The sequence below is a fragment of the Catharus ustulatus genome, chromosome 1, assembly GCF_009819885.2.
Source record: "Catharus ustulatus isolate bCatUst1 chromosome 1, bCatUst1.pri.v2, whole genome shotgun sequence".
NCBI lineage: Eukaryota > Metazoa > Chordata > Aves > Passeriformes > Turdidae > Catharus > Catharus ustulatus.
The window spans coordinates 123,377,215-123,397,304 of NC_046221.1; the positions used below are offsets into that span (position 1 = coordinate 123,377,215).

Consider the following 20,090-nt stretch of genomic DNA (forward strand, 5'->3'; position numbering starts at 1 on the left):
CGTAGGAATATTTTCATTGAGTATACCCTGGGGTCTTATGATAAAGTGCAACACTCAAGTTGGTTTGACTATTTGTGTACAAAACAGTTTTCTCAGGAAAAAACAGTTTCCTTAGGGAAAAAGTTTGGCAGAGAATAAGTTACATTTATTTGTTTCACTCCTACGACACTACAGACTATTAATGTTCCTCTTGTTTGTTCTGTGAAATAGAAATATTTTGAGTTTCCACTACATGTGTCCAGATAAGTCTGTTAATATTGCTTTTAAACTGGCATTTCATATGAAACATTAGACTTTCATTTCCACATTAAGCAAATACAAGTAAACAAGGAAGGAAAAAAAGCCCAAATCACAAAAACCCAAACCTATATTTAAGTAGAGTTGAAATAACTGGCATAAATTTGACATTTGAATATTTTCAATACACATTGATAGCCAGGCACATCAACATATATACATACTTGAGTTTCACAGCAGATGTTTCTGCTTCATGTTTACAATACCAGTACACACTGAACAGTTTTTTTAAAAATAGTATATATAGCCTTTGTTCACAATTATTTCCAGAAAACATTATTTTCTTATTGCCATATTTACCACATTCATATAAATACGCTGAATTTTACATTCTTGAGGTCTGTTCCTCATTAGCAGAATGAACAGGAACAGGAACTCTTGTTTATTTCTTTTCTTTCTTGTCTTCCTTGGATTGGCTTTTAACTATCTTTTTTGTTTCTTTGTCTTTTCCCGCCTGAACAGCGCCATCCTTTTCACTGGCTGACTTTTTTGTAGTCTCCTTGGATTTTATACTTTTATCTAGGCCTTTTTCCTTTCCTCTGTCTCTTTTAGCCTTGTCAGAATCTTTCTTTAATTTATTCAAATCAACAGCTTTCTTGTCCTTTCGATCAGTAGCATCTTTTCCTTTCCTGGTTTTCTTTTTTTCTTCTTCATTTTCCTCCTTCTTGGATTCTTGCTTCTCCCTCAATTTCTTGAGTGATTCTTTAATAGCTTCTTTTACTTTTTATTTATTCATTTAAAAAAGAGGAAATGTTCAATAAGAGAACCATTCTTAGGCCAAAAAAATCTTATGAACAACCATGTAAAAGCTTTCACCAAATTATTATTTAATTTTTGTTAGATTTAAACTTGTATAATTAACTCCTAAGCTTCAAGCAATTTAAACAAATTAGTTTTGACTTTTAGGAACATCTCACACCATGCAGCCAGCAAATAACCTTGGCTTATACTGCAGCTGCATCCAAATGAAGCGTTAATCTAGAGAAAACCATGCCTCTATTATCTTACTGTTAACTTCTGCAGAATGCTACAAGCACTTTTGCCTGTGAGTGTGAAAGTCACAATAAATTTTGAACCTTTGACAGCAGCTTAACAGTTGTAAACGTTTATTACACAAATTTATAATACAATGTTTTATTGATATTGCTACCTCATATTAAGCAAAGACTTAGAAAAGATAACTGAAGTACATACTGAGAATTACAAGAAGAAACAGCAATGTCCTGATGAAATAAATCAAGTCCAAAACAGTTAACTGGGTTAGACTAAACTCAGTGAAATCAAAGCAATAACTGTAAATTGGTTCTTACAACTTTGCTTTTCAGTTATCAGTAACATTTTTTTCTTTGTTTTGCTTTTGGAGTTGTGTCTCTTGTGCTTCTTTACTTAATTCACATTTGGCTGTGTCAGAGTATACAGATAATATGTAATATGAACAATCAGAACAGAATTCTTGAAATTTATGTTCAATATGTTTAATGTTCAATATTTACTTCCACTTTACCATAATTTTGAAAATATTTGTCAGTACCAGTAGAATTCTCTAGAACAAGTATTTTTAAAGTCAATAAAAACTCAGAGATTTTTCCATTAAATCTGTATGCAGTATTTCCATTTAATTTTGAAATTAATACTCCCACATTATTAAGAAAGTGAGAATGACATTTACATATAAACAGCTCTATTTTTATTCAGACTTTTGAAAGAGACTGCAGTCTGTTGAGGCAAAAAAACAGGTCTGCCGCTAGCTGCTGTGTAACATTTCTGTGGAATGAACAACTCGATTACATAGTTCAGTCTAAAAGGAATCACATCCTACTTTCTTCCAAATGATTGTTGACATAAAACATTTGAAATATGGCATTTCTTATGCTTATATCCAACCTTGAAATATAATCCAAAACTCAGGAAAGAATTGCTAAGCGACATTTATTACATTCTTGGACACATGCAGTTTGCAACCAAGTTATACCAAGCACAATGTGGAACAAATCCTAAAAATTTCAACTTGATGCAAGAAGTTGAGAAAAGTCACACTGAAATGGGTTTTCCTTAGCAAATATACTTTTTTCCTCATGAAGGTTTGTATGGTGAACAGCCTGCATTTTTCATATACTGCTTACAGTCTATATGTTGTTAATGCAGCATAGAGACTGTTTGCATAGGTTCATTCTGCCCAGAGATAACTGAGCAGATATAAAAAGTTAAGCACCTGAAGTACATCTGGTACCTTGGTGTTTGCTGAGGCTAATTAGCTTTTTTTGTCTTCAACACTATGACCTGTTCATACAGCAATGTAATTATAAATAAATATATGGCATAAATTGGTTGCAAGCTATCCCACACTAAGCTTTTAGAAAATGTTGCAATCAATCCTGCAAATAACATTAAAGGGGAAGTTATTGAACTTTGTCTAAATTTCAATTCCCACAGGAAAAAAAAATAGATGAAACTATTAAAATACAGCCTTAGAAGAATTAAGGCACTCAAGTCCAATTACAATATAGTAATAGTATCATGAATTCATGGAAGATAACAAAGAGGATTTCACACAGAGCAAAATCTTACTTAAAAACATGCAGAATATCAGGTTATCATAAACTACTTACAATCCAAACAAGACATCTGTTGTAAAAAAATCCACACAAAGGAAATATAATCTCTAGTTAGGAAAGCACTCAAATTGCCACTATATTTCAATCGGTATTAAAAAACATACTGAAAATTTGCAAGAACAATAATTTGCTGCACCATTAGAAAATATTTAACCATCACAGCTAATATTAGTAAACATTACAACCCATAGCTGGTATTTGTAATGCACATGCATTTCATACATAACTATCTGCATAAAGTTCCACAGGATAAAGAACATTAAAAATACCTTTGAGTTTACTTTTTTTCTTGGCTACCCCTCCTGGCTCCTCACCTAATTAGTTGCAAAATGGAAATAGGTTATGAACATATTTGTGATGTTTAATAAACTTGACATGAAATTTCCCAACCTGCCATGTTATGTAAAAAGTTCACTTTACATAGTACACTACAATGCTATGGAAAAATACAAAATATTAACTCATTAAGAATAAAGCAACTTCAGTAGCAGGACTATCACAAGTACTGATATGGAAGTCTAACTACTCAAAGAAAAGCACCACATTACCAGATGCATGGTATCTGCGAAGCAGGAGATTGCTCAGTTCTTTCCAGACAAGTGTTGCCACATAATTATAACCAACACCCCCTCTGATTTGTCTGCAAAGTATTTCTCTGTTCCCCTCTCAAATGCACTAATTTATGTTTCTATAAAATTTTAAAAATATTTTATAAACCTGTTAACTCAAAAGGCCTTCAAGTACACAGGTATTGCAGAGTATATAAATTGACTGTTTTCTTACAATAAATTACAATATATGTTTCTTTATCCAAAGGAAAATAAATGTTTTGGAAAAGGTATTGCCCAAAAAGCAGTTACCATTTCGTTAGAGTTAAAATACTTACTGCATTACTTCAGACTACTTAAGACTGTTAGGATTTTTATTGAAAAAAATAAACCTTATTCTCCAAGATCAGGTGCTGTCTTCTTTTCCCATTGTAACTAACAAACTGAGAGCAGTCAGCTTCTTGATTGCACTTCACAGCTACTACCAAAAGAGGCATGAAGCAAAAGCTAAAGCCAAAAGCCTTTCCCAAAAACTAAATAATATTTAGCTTCATCTTTTTAATATCATTAAACGAGATTGGACTATCACTATCATGATGCTGTGGATTAAGACTTAAATCCCATAAACACAGCAATTTTAACCACAAAAATCATGTAGGTTGCTACGTAAAAGACAAAGAAAGCAAAGCAAAGCTGAAAAGATACAGTAACTATGTGTTTTTAAACTCCTATATAATCTTATTAAAAGAGAAGATATATTCCCATGTCTCAACACTAGGCTTCTCATTCAGACATGCAAAATACCTACACTGAAAATCTGCACCATGAGTTTAGGTTTCCAGAAAATACTATCTACCTAAACTGTGGCACATACACCATTTCATCTGAAAAAAGCAAACAATACTCTGATAGCCTATACTTAAAATTTTAAATCATATTTTTTTTTTTTAGAATTAAAGTCATTGTAGTGACCTTGCATCTAACTTCTATACTAAATGTTTTCAAAATATCAAGTGTTGATATTATGGCCAAAATTGTTTTTAAAAGGGTTAAGTCCAGTAAAAATACAGGCTTTAGAATAATTTCCTTACAAATTCATACCTGGGATATGAGTTTTTCAAGTTCTTCCCTCATAGATTACCACCACTGCTGAAGTCCAGAGTTCTAACTTGACTAAAATCATTATTCAGTCTTACTATTTCTAAGTGGTGCATGGAAGAATAAGTTAACATTTTTTTTCATATAAAAGGAAAAACAAACACCAACTTTCATTTGCATCATCAATGAAAATATAAACAAGAAAAGGTACTCAGAAAAGTTGCACAAAGCCATCTAAATTTCCAGCTCATCCCCTCTTTTCATATTAAAATTAAACATTACTAGATATTTTAAGAAACTCTTAAAAACATGTGTTGACATGTTTTCCTGTAACATTTTACAAGTATCAGTAGATACAAAAGCTATCATACAGATATTTCAAGTTATTTTAAACTAAACATATACGCACTATGTTGAAAGATTACAAAATACCTTGTTCACTGATTACTGTTATTTCACTTGTTAAATGTTCAGACAAGCAGTAATTTTGCTTCAATCTGCTTTTGTGCAATGAATAGCACGACAGTTTTCAGCAAATTATCAATTCATTGCAAAACTGCATAAATCATGTAAACTTTAACATATCCTTAATAGACCTGTTCACAAGAGACGTATGTAAAATAATATATTTTTAAACATTAGTGTTATGCAATAATCACAAGGCCAAATCCTGCAGCATCTTGATTTCCACCAGGACATGATCCCTACAAGGGGAAATCCCTACAGCACAGGGAAGCCTTACTTGCCAGTCCCAATTAGGCTGAAGCAAGATGGGTGCAAACCACCTTGTCTTCCAAGATAGCAATGTCCAGTGACAAAATCTGGCACCTAAGCGAATTCATGGCAAAGACTTAGGCTCTTACAGCACAGGGGCACATAAACAAATGTCCAGAATTGTACAAAACAAGTAGTTGAACTTGTGGACTCTTATTCTATAAAAGTCCAATTCAAGTGGCTTCACACTTGTTTTGAGCTAGTTTTAAAGTTTCTTCTTTTTTCCACTCAATCCCACATTATAAATATCCAATGCTAGCAATGCTAGAAGAAAATACACAATTTATATCATCAAATGTCAGAAATGGCTACTATTGGAGTTAGTTAACTAAACAGTTGAGTTCAAAGTTAACTTAGGTGGATAGGTTTACAATATTTTATAAATAACCTCTTTAGATAGTAATTCTATAAATTAAATACTCCTCTCAAAGTGGTTATTTTCATATAGAGTTTAAAGGTGACCAACTTGCTATCTTAACTGATCCTTTGAAGCTCGGGAATATTACAAAGCATTCTTACTCTGCAACAAAGTCCAGCCACTTCCTCTATTTTTCCCCATAAAAACCTGCAAGAACATTCTCCACAAACAACCCTCAAGTGGGAGCACAGATTTAGAACTTAAGCATCAGAAGAAAAATATATAAATACTATTTTTATTTAGAAAGATAAGCATTGCAGAACAAAAACAACAGGCAAAAGGCTCTCCATTTATGAGCAGTTTCCCAGATGTTGATGAAAAATTTTCTCATATTTAACAATACACTGAGCAATCTGGCAAGTGCAAATGCTATTTGATTCACTTAATAACCCAGAGAACTTTAATAGCCTTGCTAGATGAAAGGCTTCGCCACGTGAAAAAATTCCTGAAAGTCAGTTTCTCCACAACCTCTACCTGCATAAACACCCACAACCTGCAACAGCACAAAACAAACGTGAGGTAATTAATTAAGGTGGTTTATCCACTTAGATGTGAAAAAAGGAGAGGCTACTTTGCATTTACCACAGAAAGCACATGGGCCAGGTTAGCACTAAACAGCTGACAGAGAGCACTTGCTACCTTACTGCAATTTATGCAAAGCCTAGCTAACAATATAAAGTGTCAAGTTTTAAACACTAGGGCTGATGATCAGACTCTTGCCTTAATTTATGATGTTCCATCAAGAACCTCCTTAACCACACAGAAAATGAGCAGATTTAAAATTGCAATACTAAAAGAAGAAATACAAATCTGCAAGCCAAAATCATTATTAACATTTTTTTCTCTTTACTTTCCTTTCCCAGAACTGCAAGTCAGAAAAAATTATGATTGTTCATATATCCCCCACACATAATTATTATAATTGTGCATTTGTAATATGCTGTATTAGATACACGAGGTCATCTGCTAAACAATATTAGTTTACTGACAGAAAGCAAACAACCACTTACCTTAAACTGAGCTCAGAATGCTTGTCTTACCAAAGCCCTTATGTCTCAAAGTGCAAGAGTTTTAATTCATACAACTAGCATAAAAGCCCCCCAAACAACAAAACACCAAACTTCATTATATTCTCCATACGTTGCTTTAATACCTGTTGCTTATTTAACTGCCTCATGTCAGAAGAAAAATCCAGATCAGATACATGTGGTAGAAAACATTTGTTTCTTGAAGTCACTGATGTTTATGCTGCATCCTGTACGAGCAGATATAAGAAACCAACATGCAAATCTTGCCTTTATTGGCCTCATCTTGAGACATACATCCTAACTGACCACAAGAAAGACTATACCTAATGTATTTCATGCTACTGTGACATCATTATGATACCTGTTTATCTGATGGAAACCAAACACGAATTACAGTAACACACCTCTCCAAAATGACTGATCTGTACACAACAACTTTTGCCACCTCTCAAATGACATTTACAATACAGGCGGGTTTTACCTCTCCCATCTGACCGTGAAATGAAATTAAAATATTTCTAATGCTTCAATATATTCTTCTATGCTGCTATCTTAATGCAACTTATACCAATAACTGTTACAAAACTTTGATTTCTTCTACAGACAGCCAATTGAGACTAACTAATAATGAAAAATTTTTAAAGGGGGTAGGGAGAAAATACTGGCAAAACAATTTTGCAATATGAATTTTAAAAGATGTACTCTTTATTCTCTTCAATTAAAAGTCATTCTATACATTATGAGCACTGTGATTTCTCTCTGCCATATAACACTTACTTTCAAATTAAATACTGCTGAAGGTGGTCACAGAAATCTGGGGTTCAAAGCTTCCAAAAGTTTTCAGTCGTTTCAGATGTATGGGTATTAAGGGTTTTTCCCCCTATTAATTTATTTTTATTAGTATCACACAAAAGCAAGCAAAAGCTTTGCTACAAAGGTTAATGTAGTGTTTTGTTTGAAGACTGGCAATTAATATATCAGACATTTACCAACAAAAGACAAAGTAAAACATCCCACAGGTTTCTAAAAATGTTGGACAAACTGGAAGACTACAATTTTAGTCACAGACGTTTTTTTCCAGAGATCTGAAAATTTAATATAAATTAACTGTAAGGAATATGAGGCTATCTAATGAAAACTGCATGTCCAATTTAATATAAAATCAGTTTCACTCTTTGCAAGGTATAAACCCCAGCAAGTTCCTATCACCTAAACAATATATTTTCCACATTAAAAACACTGTTTGCTACTACTTTTCTCCTATTTTAAATTCTCAGACCAGAAACTGTAGGAGAAGGCAAGAGCCTTGCTTTCTAAAATAATTATTCTAAAATAATAGAAAGCAATACACCACAGTTTTCAACCCACACTTTAAAAATACTTTAAAAAAAATTAATGACTGTATTTTTATAGTCACAAACAATCAAACTAAAAACTTAGTTTCCAAGGTCCTCAGCTAATTTCAAACAATTTGTGCAGACTCATAAACAAATTGCGATACTGTTCAGATTTGCACATCATACTCAGCCTAACTTTTTTGCTGTTACAGTAATTTCACAATTATAAGCCGCACTGAGTATAAGCCGCACTTCTGGGTTTCAGCAACTTTTTGGTTTTTTGTCCATATATAAGCCGCACCTGATTATAAGACACATGTTACAATACAGAGTGTGATAAAAGGTATCTGTTCTATCACCATCTATTGAGGGTGGGGACAGTGATCCTTATCTCAATGGCAGATAATCTGCTAATGGGCCATCCATTGAAACCAGGTTGGGCACTGTTCTTTATCTTTTCACAACCCATCCTTCCTCTAGCCAGTCATTTTCTGCTAATGGCCCATTGAGTCCCACTGTGTGACTGATAAAATTACTGCATCCCACTGAAAGTTGCTCCAGTCAGGGGGAAGAGCCCAACATTTCCTACCAAGATAAAAACAGAGGCTTTGGGACACTAAGGGAGCCCCTTTCTCCACTGGACTCCAGTGGAAAACCGGATTTCTCCACATCACCACTGGACCTCCGGAGGGAAACTGCACCTTCGGAGCACTGCTCCAACTAAGCCACATCTGTCACTGCAGGAGGACGCAGCCACCATTTAATGGGACTGCTACCAACACCCTGCCTGACAGGGTGTCAGGCTGTACTCTGACTTTGTCAGGGTTTGGAGTTTGTTTCTTTGTAGTACTGTATTTCTATTTTGATTTCCCTAGAAAAGATCTGTTATTCCTAATTCCCATATTTTTGCCTGAAAGCCCCTTGATTTCAAAATTATCATAATTTGGAGAGAGGGGGTTTACATTCTCCATTTCAAAGAGAAGTTCCTGCCTTTCTCAGCAGACACCTGTCCTCCAAACTAAAACAGCAACTTTTTGTTCTTTGTCCATATATAAGCCGTACCTGATTATAAGCTGCACTTCGTGTTCGGACCAAAATTTTAGTCAAAATGGTGCAGCTTATAATCGTGAAATTACTGTAAATGCCTTTTTTAAAACAAATGAGCAAACAAACAAAAAGCCTGACATGCTGATATAACTGAAGTTTCAACTAACTCTTATTAACATCCTTACTATCCAGGTTCTGCTTGTACTCACAACCATTACTAGAACACATGAAAACCAAACTCCTATCCCAAACTTTCAGAGAGTTCTGAGAGCTCCGCTCACCACAGGTAAGGGTTCAAACGTTAACAGGAACAACTACAGGCAAGAGTGACCACTTCTGAGAAGAAGACTATTTTCCAGAAATCAAGTACCCTACAAAGTTATTTCTTACACTAGGTCTTTATACCCACCCCTCACCCCTTCTCCCCTGATAAATTACAGTAATTTCATGATTACAAGCCACACTGGCTATAAGCCGCATCTCCGGGTGTTGGCAAACATTTCGTTCTTTGTCCATACACAAGCGGCACCTGATTATAAACCGCTCTATTGTTCGCAGCGAAGACCCACATACAACAAAGTTGCCAAATAGTAACAGAATCGCGGGATCCGGCGGGGGTTTACTAGCTCGGCTCCGGCTGTGAGGGCTCAGCCCGCTTGGGGTGGCCCAGCTTGGCACTGCCACTCGGGGCCAGCCGCCACCTCTGGGCTCACTCACCCTGGCCCGGCGCTGCCCTGCGGTGGCAGCGGGGCACGGAGCCCGCCGGTACCCACAGCGGCGGTGGCGGCAGGAGGGGACGGAGCGCCCCCACTTCCACGGTGGTAGGCAGGAGGGAGCCCTCTGCCTCCCTCCCGAGTCGCTGGGCTGGCAGCACGGAGCCCCTGCCTCCCCCGGGCTCCGGGAGAGGAGGGAAGGAGGGAGCTCCCCTGCCTCCCTCCCCCTCCTGCGCTGTCAGCAAGGATCCCGTCTCCACCCGCTGCGCAACAGACTAACCAATTTGTAACAATCGTGTAAACCCGGGTTTTACTGGCCGGTACTCGGCTCAGCACCTCGGTTTGCACTTCTGGGGTTGAAAATGTCACAAAATTATTCACATATTAGCCGCCCCTGAGTGTAAGCCACATTGCCGGTGTGCGAGCAAAATTTTAGTCAAAATGGTGCGGCTTGTAATCGTGAAATTAGTGTACTCATTCCTGCTATAATTGTTCTCAAGCAGATGCCTACACACTTAATAAAACCAACGAGGAAGTTACAGGATATCAAATCAGAACTCTGTTGGCCTGCATTTCATATCTGGAGCAGACATTAAACTTATTCACTGTTTACTGATCACCTATCCCAGTGCCTGTACCTTTCTCGTGGTTCAAGCAATCTACCTCAATTTCACTTGAAAAAATTCCCAGTTTATCAATTAATTTTTTAACTATTTTGTATAAAATTCATTATATAGAATTCTTAAAGCAGATGTTTCCCCTCTCTTTTTGGTTATCTAGTTCGATTACCAAAGCATCATAGAATTTAATGTTCCAGGACAATGTTTTATTGCACACTGAGAGGCATTATTATCCCAAAACATTGATGAAACCCTTATTTCTAATTCAAATTTGCTTCAAAAATTAAGATTTTAAAAATTCTCATACAAAACAACCCAAGCTTACTTATTTCCTACATCTCAGACACTGCAAGCTTCTTGCACTTGCTAACAAACTGCTCAGTAATATTCCAGATCTGCTAGCATTTTTCTATAATGTTTAGTGGTTTATTTATTTTCTTTGCCTTGAACTTCATAGATCTTGTTTTAAAAAACATTAAATTTACAAGTTGTTAGCTTTCTTATATCCTAATCCCTAAATATTTGGAAGAAAAAGTGACCATAGCCCATCTCAACATTTCACTTGCTTAACTTAATTAATTAACTTAAATAGTACATTTTTATTACTTTTAAAAGATTATATAGTACCCTGAATTGGAGGACCTAGAGGAAGTTTATTCAAACAGGCAGGTTAAATTGCCTTATAATTGCATGCCAAAGTAAGTGAAATTTTATTTATTTTAAAAACAAGTTATAATTTCAGCCTGCAACTACTAGTGTTAAAAGTTGGCTATCAACTTCATATAGGAAACCAATACAAACTTAGGCAAAGCAGGTATTACAAAAAACAATGTCATACAATTTTAATAGTCATTTGTTTGAGTACATTATTCATGTTTTAAAAGGACAGCTGAGTTTCAGCATTTGATTGATACCTGATATAAACTGCCCTTTCTATACCAGTAACTTCATGATAGCAGACAGAATTCACACACATGGAAAGTATTTTTGGAACAACTGTCATAAAACAGTTTCACAAGAAAAAGATTCAAATTTGCAAAACTACATCAAATACTTCAATTTCTCAAGGAATAGAAGACATTAAATTCTAATTTCCAATTAGTCTTTAATATATTCAGTATTACATTAGAAATACATAATCACAGCTTCCCACTTCCACAGAAGGCCCACCTTAAAAAGGAAAAGAAATTTGGAACAGCCCTTGTGATGTGATTGTCATATTAAAGAAATTACTGAAGATTTAGTTTGAAAACAGACAAAGCAGTAGGAATAAACCACGTGACAGAGAAGATTCTGACTACAAGATGTTAGCTAACTTAGAAATAAATGTTTCTGTAGAATTTTCAAGCACTTATAAATGAAGTGCTTTTCTTTGAACAAGTAAGAACCTATCTGAGAAATCAGTGAATCACAAAATAAGTTATTTATTAAAATTATATTTCACAAGAGAATTATCATTGCCATGTCTATATTAAGGATTAACATAAAAACAAGTATTTACAAAATGCAGTCATGCTAGAATACTTTATAATCAAGGCTGTTATAAAATGTTTCAGTTAATGTTTGCTAGAAAGACAAATGTTATAGTGTTAACAGTAGAGATTATTACACTTAAGCTTTGTAACTTGTGTGCACAAAATGCACAAACTGAAGCACATACAAGAAACCAACTACACAACCACAGATACATGTTTTATTCTACATATTTACACACTTGTGTAATATTTGTCATCCTGTCACAAAAATGGAAAAATTATTGAAAGGCTTTCAACTAGTGAAACAGCATTGCATGGCTAACTTTAGTTCAATCTTTAGTGTGTCCATTTGGGAGGTTCCCCTCAATGCCATCAATTCTTGCTATATTTAGATTGATGATTTCATGGACATTTTTGAAAGCCAATCAAATTAGTCTTTCAGTCACTGGTTCTGTAAATCCAAAATAACACAAGTCTTTTTTCCCTGAACCCCTTCATTCTGTGACGTACCATCAACATCATCTGCAGCTTCGCTCTCTTCTTCTTCTAGTATTTCAAAAGGAGTCAATACATCATAGAGAAATGAGAGAAAGCCATAAAACCAATCAGAGCTTTCCTCTGCTAAAATATTAAGGACTTCCTCAAGGGAATCAATATTTTCATTACTGCCATCTTTGGTCAGGCCTATATAAGAATAGAGGAAAGAGAGAGAGAGAGAGGGAAGGGGAAAAAAGAGACAGCAGTTAGGTGGAAAGAGGAAACTGCAAAAGGAGGATCTGTGAAAGACATCTCTTGTCACAGAAGTCTTTACAGGAATGCTAACTAGGAAATAGAAGGATGTTAAGAAAGTTGAATCTTTCCAATACAGACTATAATTTGGGCAATAAACATGCAAAATACTATGCCAGAATCTTAGTTTAAAAAAAGAGAAAAAACAGCAGTAGCTTTGCTTTCCCTTTTTCCTAGTCCTAAAACTAAAATTTATATTCAGGTTTTCTGCCACAGCATACACCTTTTGACAATTTTTTATCAGTAAATCTTCTACTACTTTAAAATCACACATTTTGTTTTCTTTATTTTTTAAACCATCATGTTCAAATTTGAGAGCTTGCAACTGATGGCCAAGAATAACATTGAAAAGCAAAGAGTATATAAACAAACTCATCACAGACACACTGTTAGGGATAACACTCTTATCCATGCAGAATTTTGATTTTGCTTAGAAGTGAGGATTCTAATTGCTGGGGGTGTCGTTTTGCAGTTTGTTTGCTTGTTTGGGTTTTTTAACATGTTTCTCAATATTTTTTTTCAATGATAAAATTTTTCTATATGATGTACTTGATCCTCAGGAATTATTTCCACACTCAAGGATATACAGAACACCAGATAAAAATGAATAGGTAGCCAATACAGGGTATAAGTTTTGTTATATAGAATATCTAAAGTAGGGTAAAGAGCTAAAAAGTAGAGAAGGCCAGAACAGCAGAGAGTGAGCTCATCACTGCTAAGGTCCCTAACATTAGAAGTTATTATTTTATGTTACAAGACCCACTAATCTAAATCATATTTGTAAAGTGCAAATAAGCCACAACTTATTTCCCTTCCTGTTTTTGGGGAGGTCTTGCTTAGGTTTGTTTGGGTTTTCTAAATTAAAATCACTGTTTTACAGTTGTTACTAAATAACATTTCAAATTTTCCATTCAAGGAAAAGCACAACAGAATGACCAGGCAACAACAAACAATTACTGGTATGCTTTAAAGCTGCAGAGGGAGGAATTTCCCCCACTTCTAACCAGAACAAATCTTCATTTGTGTTGAAAAGACAAGTAGAAAAGTGAGCTAAAGGTGAAGACAGATATTTGAAACATAAAATTAAGTGAACACATTGCACATGCAGATTACAAAGCAGTATTAGATGCAGGTTAATGAAACATTCAAGATAGAGAAGTTCATGGCAGAGACATTGAACACATTTCAACATGTTTTTCTTACAGCACATAGTGAAATTATCAATGATAATTCTGAAGAAACTTCCAAGTCCATGATATTCCACATCCTTGTACCTGGATGTCCAGAACCTCTACTTGATTGACCAGCCATTCTCTTTAACTTTTCACTGGATAGCCCAAAGGTTTAAAACTGACAGAATGAATCCAGGAGGCAATCAAGGTATTATAAATATCCCTCTCCAACTTCTTCCATGGCTTAGTTCTATAAAAATTAAATTTTATAAACAACTTTATGCACAGCACTCAGTCATTCTAATCTGTTTTCAAAATTTGGCTCATACAAGATGTAAAGACATGAACTAAAGTAAGGATACTTATTGAAGAACAAAATCTCAATATAAGAATGGAAACTTGAATCTAAAAATTCTAAAAGTACAATCTAAGTTATAAATACAGAATTAATACTTGTGTCATTCTAGTCCATCAGAATCTCATAAAAACAAAATGGGGGAAACTCCCCCACTCCCAAAAAATTCCAACAAAAGAAAAAAAACTAGCACGCTACACCCAAAAGACCTCAGTCTTCAGAAGTCATTTTCGTACATATAGAATCATATAGATGCACCTATTCTTGCACTATGTCAAGAATAAGACTTTGGGGCAATTATGTTTATAAAATGGAGTAGAGCAGCCCATTTTCTTTGAAAATACTAGGACTCCAAAGGGAACCACAAAAATTGGAAGAATGTTTTTTAGCCTTCACCAAAAAAGCACCAAACAAAACATCTTAAACCCTTTCCTTGCAATTCTTTGAAAAAATTATCAAATTATCCAAAATTATCCAAGATTAAGATAATGGTCTTTGAATTTAACAAAATAAACTCCAAGAACAAAACAAAAAAAAAAACAACAAAAAAACCCCCAGAAAACAACAAAAAAATAAAAAAACAAAATAAAACAAAAAATAGTAAAACAAAAAAAACCCAAAAAACCCCAAAAGAGCAAAAAAAAAAACCCAAACAAGAAAAGAAACCAAAAAAACCTCAGGCAACACTTCAGCCTGAGTTAAAGAAAAAAAATCACAGAATTTCATATGTTTATCTTGTTTATTAAGAAAGAGTACCAAAAACCTGCCAACGGATTTATAATCTATTTTTCCTCTTCATTCATCCCCATAATCAAGAACTGCTTTTCAAAGTAAAAACTGGAAAGCTCACAAAAGTATTGTAACCAAGTACCTGAAAATAGTGACAAAAACAGAGCAGCCACACTCTACTAAAGCAGAGACTCACAAGATACTGCTACTTTATTTCAAGGGAAGTCTTAACTTGACAATTTAAATCAAAGTGAATGAAAGTCAAAATATTTGTCTGTTCAGTAGTTACCACGAGCAGAACACACGACTTCCCTACATGCACTTAACAAGACAAAGCCTTTCTTCCCCTGTAAACACCTCTTTTTAAGAAAACAAGCACAAGCCAACCTTTAATACTAGAAAGTGCTACAGAATAACATAAGAAAAATAGGGAAGCGCATGAAACTTACCCTAAACAGCTAAACCGTGCAAAAGCATTCTTTTAATACCTATTATCTCACTCCAGACTTTTTGAATGTGCAATCTCAGTGTGACTGCCTGCAAATATATTTTTCTACGGTAGGTGAACAAGGGGAAAAGAAGATTTTTTTACTTGGATTCTACTGCTTATTACCATTTGACTGCTGATACACGAGGATGGGGCTTTGCCATTTTTCTGCATAGCTGGACTACTCTGAACTAAATGCACAAGAACAATAAAAAGATTGTTTTCTGTAGCTGCAGTTCCAAAACTGCACTAACTACTGCAACTGTTTAAGGAGAATTTCTCAGGATATTGTTGCTTGTTAAAAGGGACAAAGTACAAAAGAAACAGTCTGGCTCCAAAGTCACTATTACAACAGACATTGGTACCCCTACATACATCACTTTTTGGTAATACCACTAAAGCCACTGCTTCCCTGTACTGATTTAAAACAAGGTGAGATGTGTAGCACTACCCCTAAGAGTAACACCCTTCCAAGGACAATCAGTGAAGAGGACAAAAAATGGGAAGCAAAGTACTGCAAACAGTAGACCCCAAAAGACCAGAGTACAAAGCCTCTCTTCCCATTACTAGAAAGAATTCTGTAAACAGAACTTCAGAAATGTCTATGAAAAGACAAAATCTGCAAGATAATATCAGATTGGCTTCAACAATTTCACATTTCCACCACAGATAATTTTTTAATAATTGCTACAATACTCCATAATTACTTGGGGTCGACTGACTGGAGGGAGTGTAGTTGGATTGGGGGTTTTTTTGGTTTTTTACTTCTCTTACATAGGGAGCAGGGGAAGAGAGGAAGAACAAACTTCTCAGACACCCTTTTGAAAATTACACAAACCCCTTAAAAAGAATCTAATCATGAAATCTGCTTTGATTCCAACAAATAAAAAAGAACAGATCCTATCATACCTTATACAAACAAGAAATAAAATAATAAATTGTAATTCTTCTGTTTAGGACAGCCAAATAGTACAGAAAATTATTAAATTATCAGCTACTAAACCATTATTTGAAATACAAAATAAACTCAGGCTGGTAGAAACACTTCTCAAAATGTTAATACATGAATTTAAACTTAAAAGACATTTACCATTAATATGAAATTCAATCTTGAAATTTGTAGTGAAAACTACAGGTTATGGAGGTGGACAACATTAAACCACTGTACATATGACAACTTCAATATGGAATACTAATGCTGAAATAGCTAAAGAACAGCAGAGAAAAAAGCATATGAATTCCTATCATTACATATCAAACTGCAGTAACTCCTTTGGTACTAGAGAAATCACTTGCTGTTATGGCAGTCTGAACCAGAAACAAATCCCAGAAAGTAATAAGCCTTCAAATACAGCATATGTACTAGCAAAAGCCACTGTACTATTGTTTGTACTAACAAATAAAAGGAACTTTGCAATCAATACTCAAAAAATAGGTTTACTATTCAGTTTCCTTTACTACAATAACTTAATTCTGGAAGACTAATTCTTCAGGAGGGAATCCAGTCTTCTAGTTTCTGCATCAATGAAATAATTTCTGCATTGTGGTGCTCATTTTTTATTTCATATTAAATTTTAAATGGAAACAAGCACAGCAACTTACAGAGAAGTTCAGTTAATAATATAACATGCTACTTATTAGAAAAAATAAATTTTTATATTCATAATTTTGTCAGTGTTCAAAACTCAAAAATTTATCATTTCTTTCATACTGTAAAAATTATTCTCAAATTTAAATGAGATTAAATCCTATTTCTAAGCAACTTTTCAAAAATAATAAAAATAAATTTTGATCCGTGACCTTTTAAGGTCACATTTGAAATACAAGGTTTAAATGCATGATAAGATGAGCTTATAATAGAAACTCTTTCATGTACTGGCAGAACTCCCAGCTATATCAGGCTGCATAAAACAGAGATGGAACAAAGCAGCAGAATGTTCTTGCCTGTATATGACTGTCAAGAAAAGGATATCCAGTTTCTATACAGTACATAACAGACAGAGAAAGATTAGGATTATAACTACACCAAGTATTCTCTTAGTCACCCATTATAATTAAGACCCAATCTGTAGCTCTGCTGCCATTCAGAGTGCTGGAAGTTCTTTGGATTGACTCTCACATTCACACAACTGCAAACTGATTCAGTTGATAACACGGGCTTTCTATAAATCATGAAGGGATTAAACAAATGAACACACATCCTCACAAAACTTGCTTATTTCTCCAGATAAAAGTAGAAAAAATGGAAGTATCATAAGCTGATTTTTATGGAGCATGAACTTGAAATAGCAAACCATAACATCCTAATGTACTGCTGATAAGTTTAACTAGTTTGAAACATTCCATTTTGTCCTCTGCTCAAACTGTTAGTTACTATGCTGGAGGATTTGTTGCTTTGTTCATTTGTTTAATTTTACATGTTTGAGTGCTCAGCAAAGGTTTAAATTTGAACAAACCAACTAAAGAACTTAAGTAAAATTTCTACCATCAGGTGTGCAAGAAGTATCTATCCAATGCTTGACTGTAGTTGAAGAAGGCAGTGCTTTAAAAGATGTAAGTAAACAATACCATAAAGCATGTCTAGAGATTGAAAATTCCCTTTGAAGATACAGTGAGCAGAAAGACATTCTCACAAATTAGAATTAAAGGAACAGAAGCCTCAACCCAGTGTTTCAACGCCAGAGAAGAAAAATTGATGTCATGTACTATTTCTGAAGGGCAAAGAAAATGAACAGACTTGTAGAGAATTGAGAATAGAGGAAAGACAATACAAAAATACACTACACAAATAGTCAACTAAAAAGTAGAAAGGCACATTTAAAGTAATTTTAAAATGGACCTGTCTTAACATGTTAACATAAACAATGTTTTCACTCTTGAGGCATCTTAGGTCCTGCATCTGATAAATTTACTGATAATCACAATCATCTTTCAACATTTAATACAGTAGCATCAACCACCTAATTTTGAAATCATCCTGTCAGTAATGAAACGCTTTCCACTAATATTGCTGTACTGAAATAAAAAGAACAAAATTTGCTGTGAGGTACAGACACAATTCTACAACTTGCATTAAAGAAAAAACCCGTAACAATGAAATCAATTTAAGTGACAGAACTAGGAAAAAACAAACCAGAAATATTGTTTTGACTTAAAAATAAAAAAGGTAAACATGAACATGCCAACTAAATGATACAGATCATTCCACCTGCATTTGTACTTGCCTAGCAATACTTTAGCATCTTCCACATCAAAATCTCCATCTCCATCAGCATCATATATCCCAAGTTTGCCTAGAAGCACAAAGAGAGGAAGAAAAGACAATTAGGGATTTGGCCATTTGTGTCCAGCAGTTTTCAATGTCTGATGGCTGACTAGCAATGCTAGGTTGTTACTATATGTTTTTAACAACACAGCTGTAATATTCTTAACCACATTTTAAACTTCCTGGGAAATACTACAAATATTACAAGTTTCTTTCTGCATTTCCTGCACTTGAGACCAAACACAAATTTGTCTTTTTCCTGCGCATTGATTTTGCAGCCTGTAGCTTTAAAGCAAGTCTGTAATTACGTACTTGACATGGACATGCTTTGGTCAGAATAAAATTTACGTTCATGAGAAACATTCAACATGTCTGAGGAAAAATAATAAAACAAAAATTCATAAAATAATCATAATTTGTTTTCTGATTACATGCCTCCTGTAATTCTAATTTCTCAGAAAAGAAAGGTATATGTACATAGTTTTTAGTGCCAAGTTCACAGAAAGTAAGCAGCCTACTTCCCAGACAAAAGAAAACCATTCACAGATTTTACCAACAATTGTATAACCCTTCATGCAGACAAAAAAGTTGTCCATCCTTTGATATATGACTAATAAATCCGTTTTCTCACTTTTTTTGAAACTGCAGCTCTATCAGTCCTAAGTACACGCAAAAGGAGAACTCTACTAAAAGAGAATTTTCAGCATAGAAGCATGGTATCCAGGATTTGAAGTGTCCTGGGACCACCAAGCAAGTAGAAAGTTATCCAATTATAGGCTTGATAAAATTCAGACACAACTTTCAACAGCTCTGCAGAGCTTGCAGAACTTTGTGTCCTTATAGTCTGACAGTTTACTACACTTGTCATTCTGTAATTGGAGGTAGAACTTTCTTGCTATCAAAATAAATAAAATACACTTCTTAATATGGTACTTGAAAAATTAGAAAACAGGTTTGTGGAAGAAAAACTTCAGACTTGGGTCTAGAAAAGAAAAATATACTTATCACCATTGTACGGAAGCAACCCATTAGAAAGGAGCCATATCTGTTTATGGATATACACAGCAGACAGATGCAAAAATATAACTCTCTAGAAATAAGAATTATATCATCTTCAAAACCATGAAGAATGAGACAGATGAGAAATGGCTGAGCTTCATGCCATTGCAGAAGAAGAGTGATTCTTTGAAAAAAATTAAAATCATAATAAAGTAAACCAAACTTTCAGCCAAGGGACTGTAAAACAAGCTTATTTCTCTAATATCCTACCTTGTAGGACCTCTGACAAGTTATAACGGAAATCCTTTGCTTTGGCTGCATGCA

At 34.5% G+C, this 20,090-nt stretch overlaps 1 protein-coding gene across 4 annotated transcripts in view; it reads right to left on the reverse strand.

The window, feature by feature from the left end:
- The window catches only part of LOC116995991 (aspartyl/asparaginyl beta-hydroxylase-like), a 62,638-nt gene that overhangs the window by 25,375 nt on the left and 17,173 nt on the right, over positions 1-20,090 (reverse strand). For 2 of the 4 annotated variants that reach the window (XM_033059153.2, XM_033059144.2), the window contains exons 3-4: positions 20,037-20,081; positions 18,727-18,795 (exon numbers count right to left, since the gene is read on the reverse strand). In XM_033059153.2, the coding sequence (XP_032915044.1) occupies positions 18,727-18,795; positions 20,037-20,081 (114 nt within the window). Of the gene's footprint in view, positions 1-11,580; positions 12,655-18,726; positions 18,796-20,036; positions 20,082-20,090 lie in introns of those variants that run through there. The other 2 variants (XM_033059163.1, XM_033059172.2) reach the window with 2 other exon arrangements.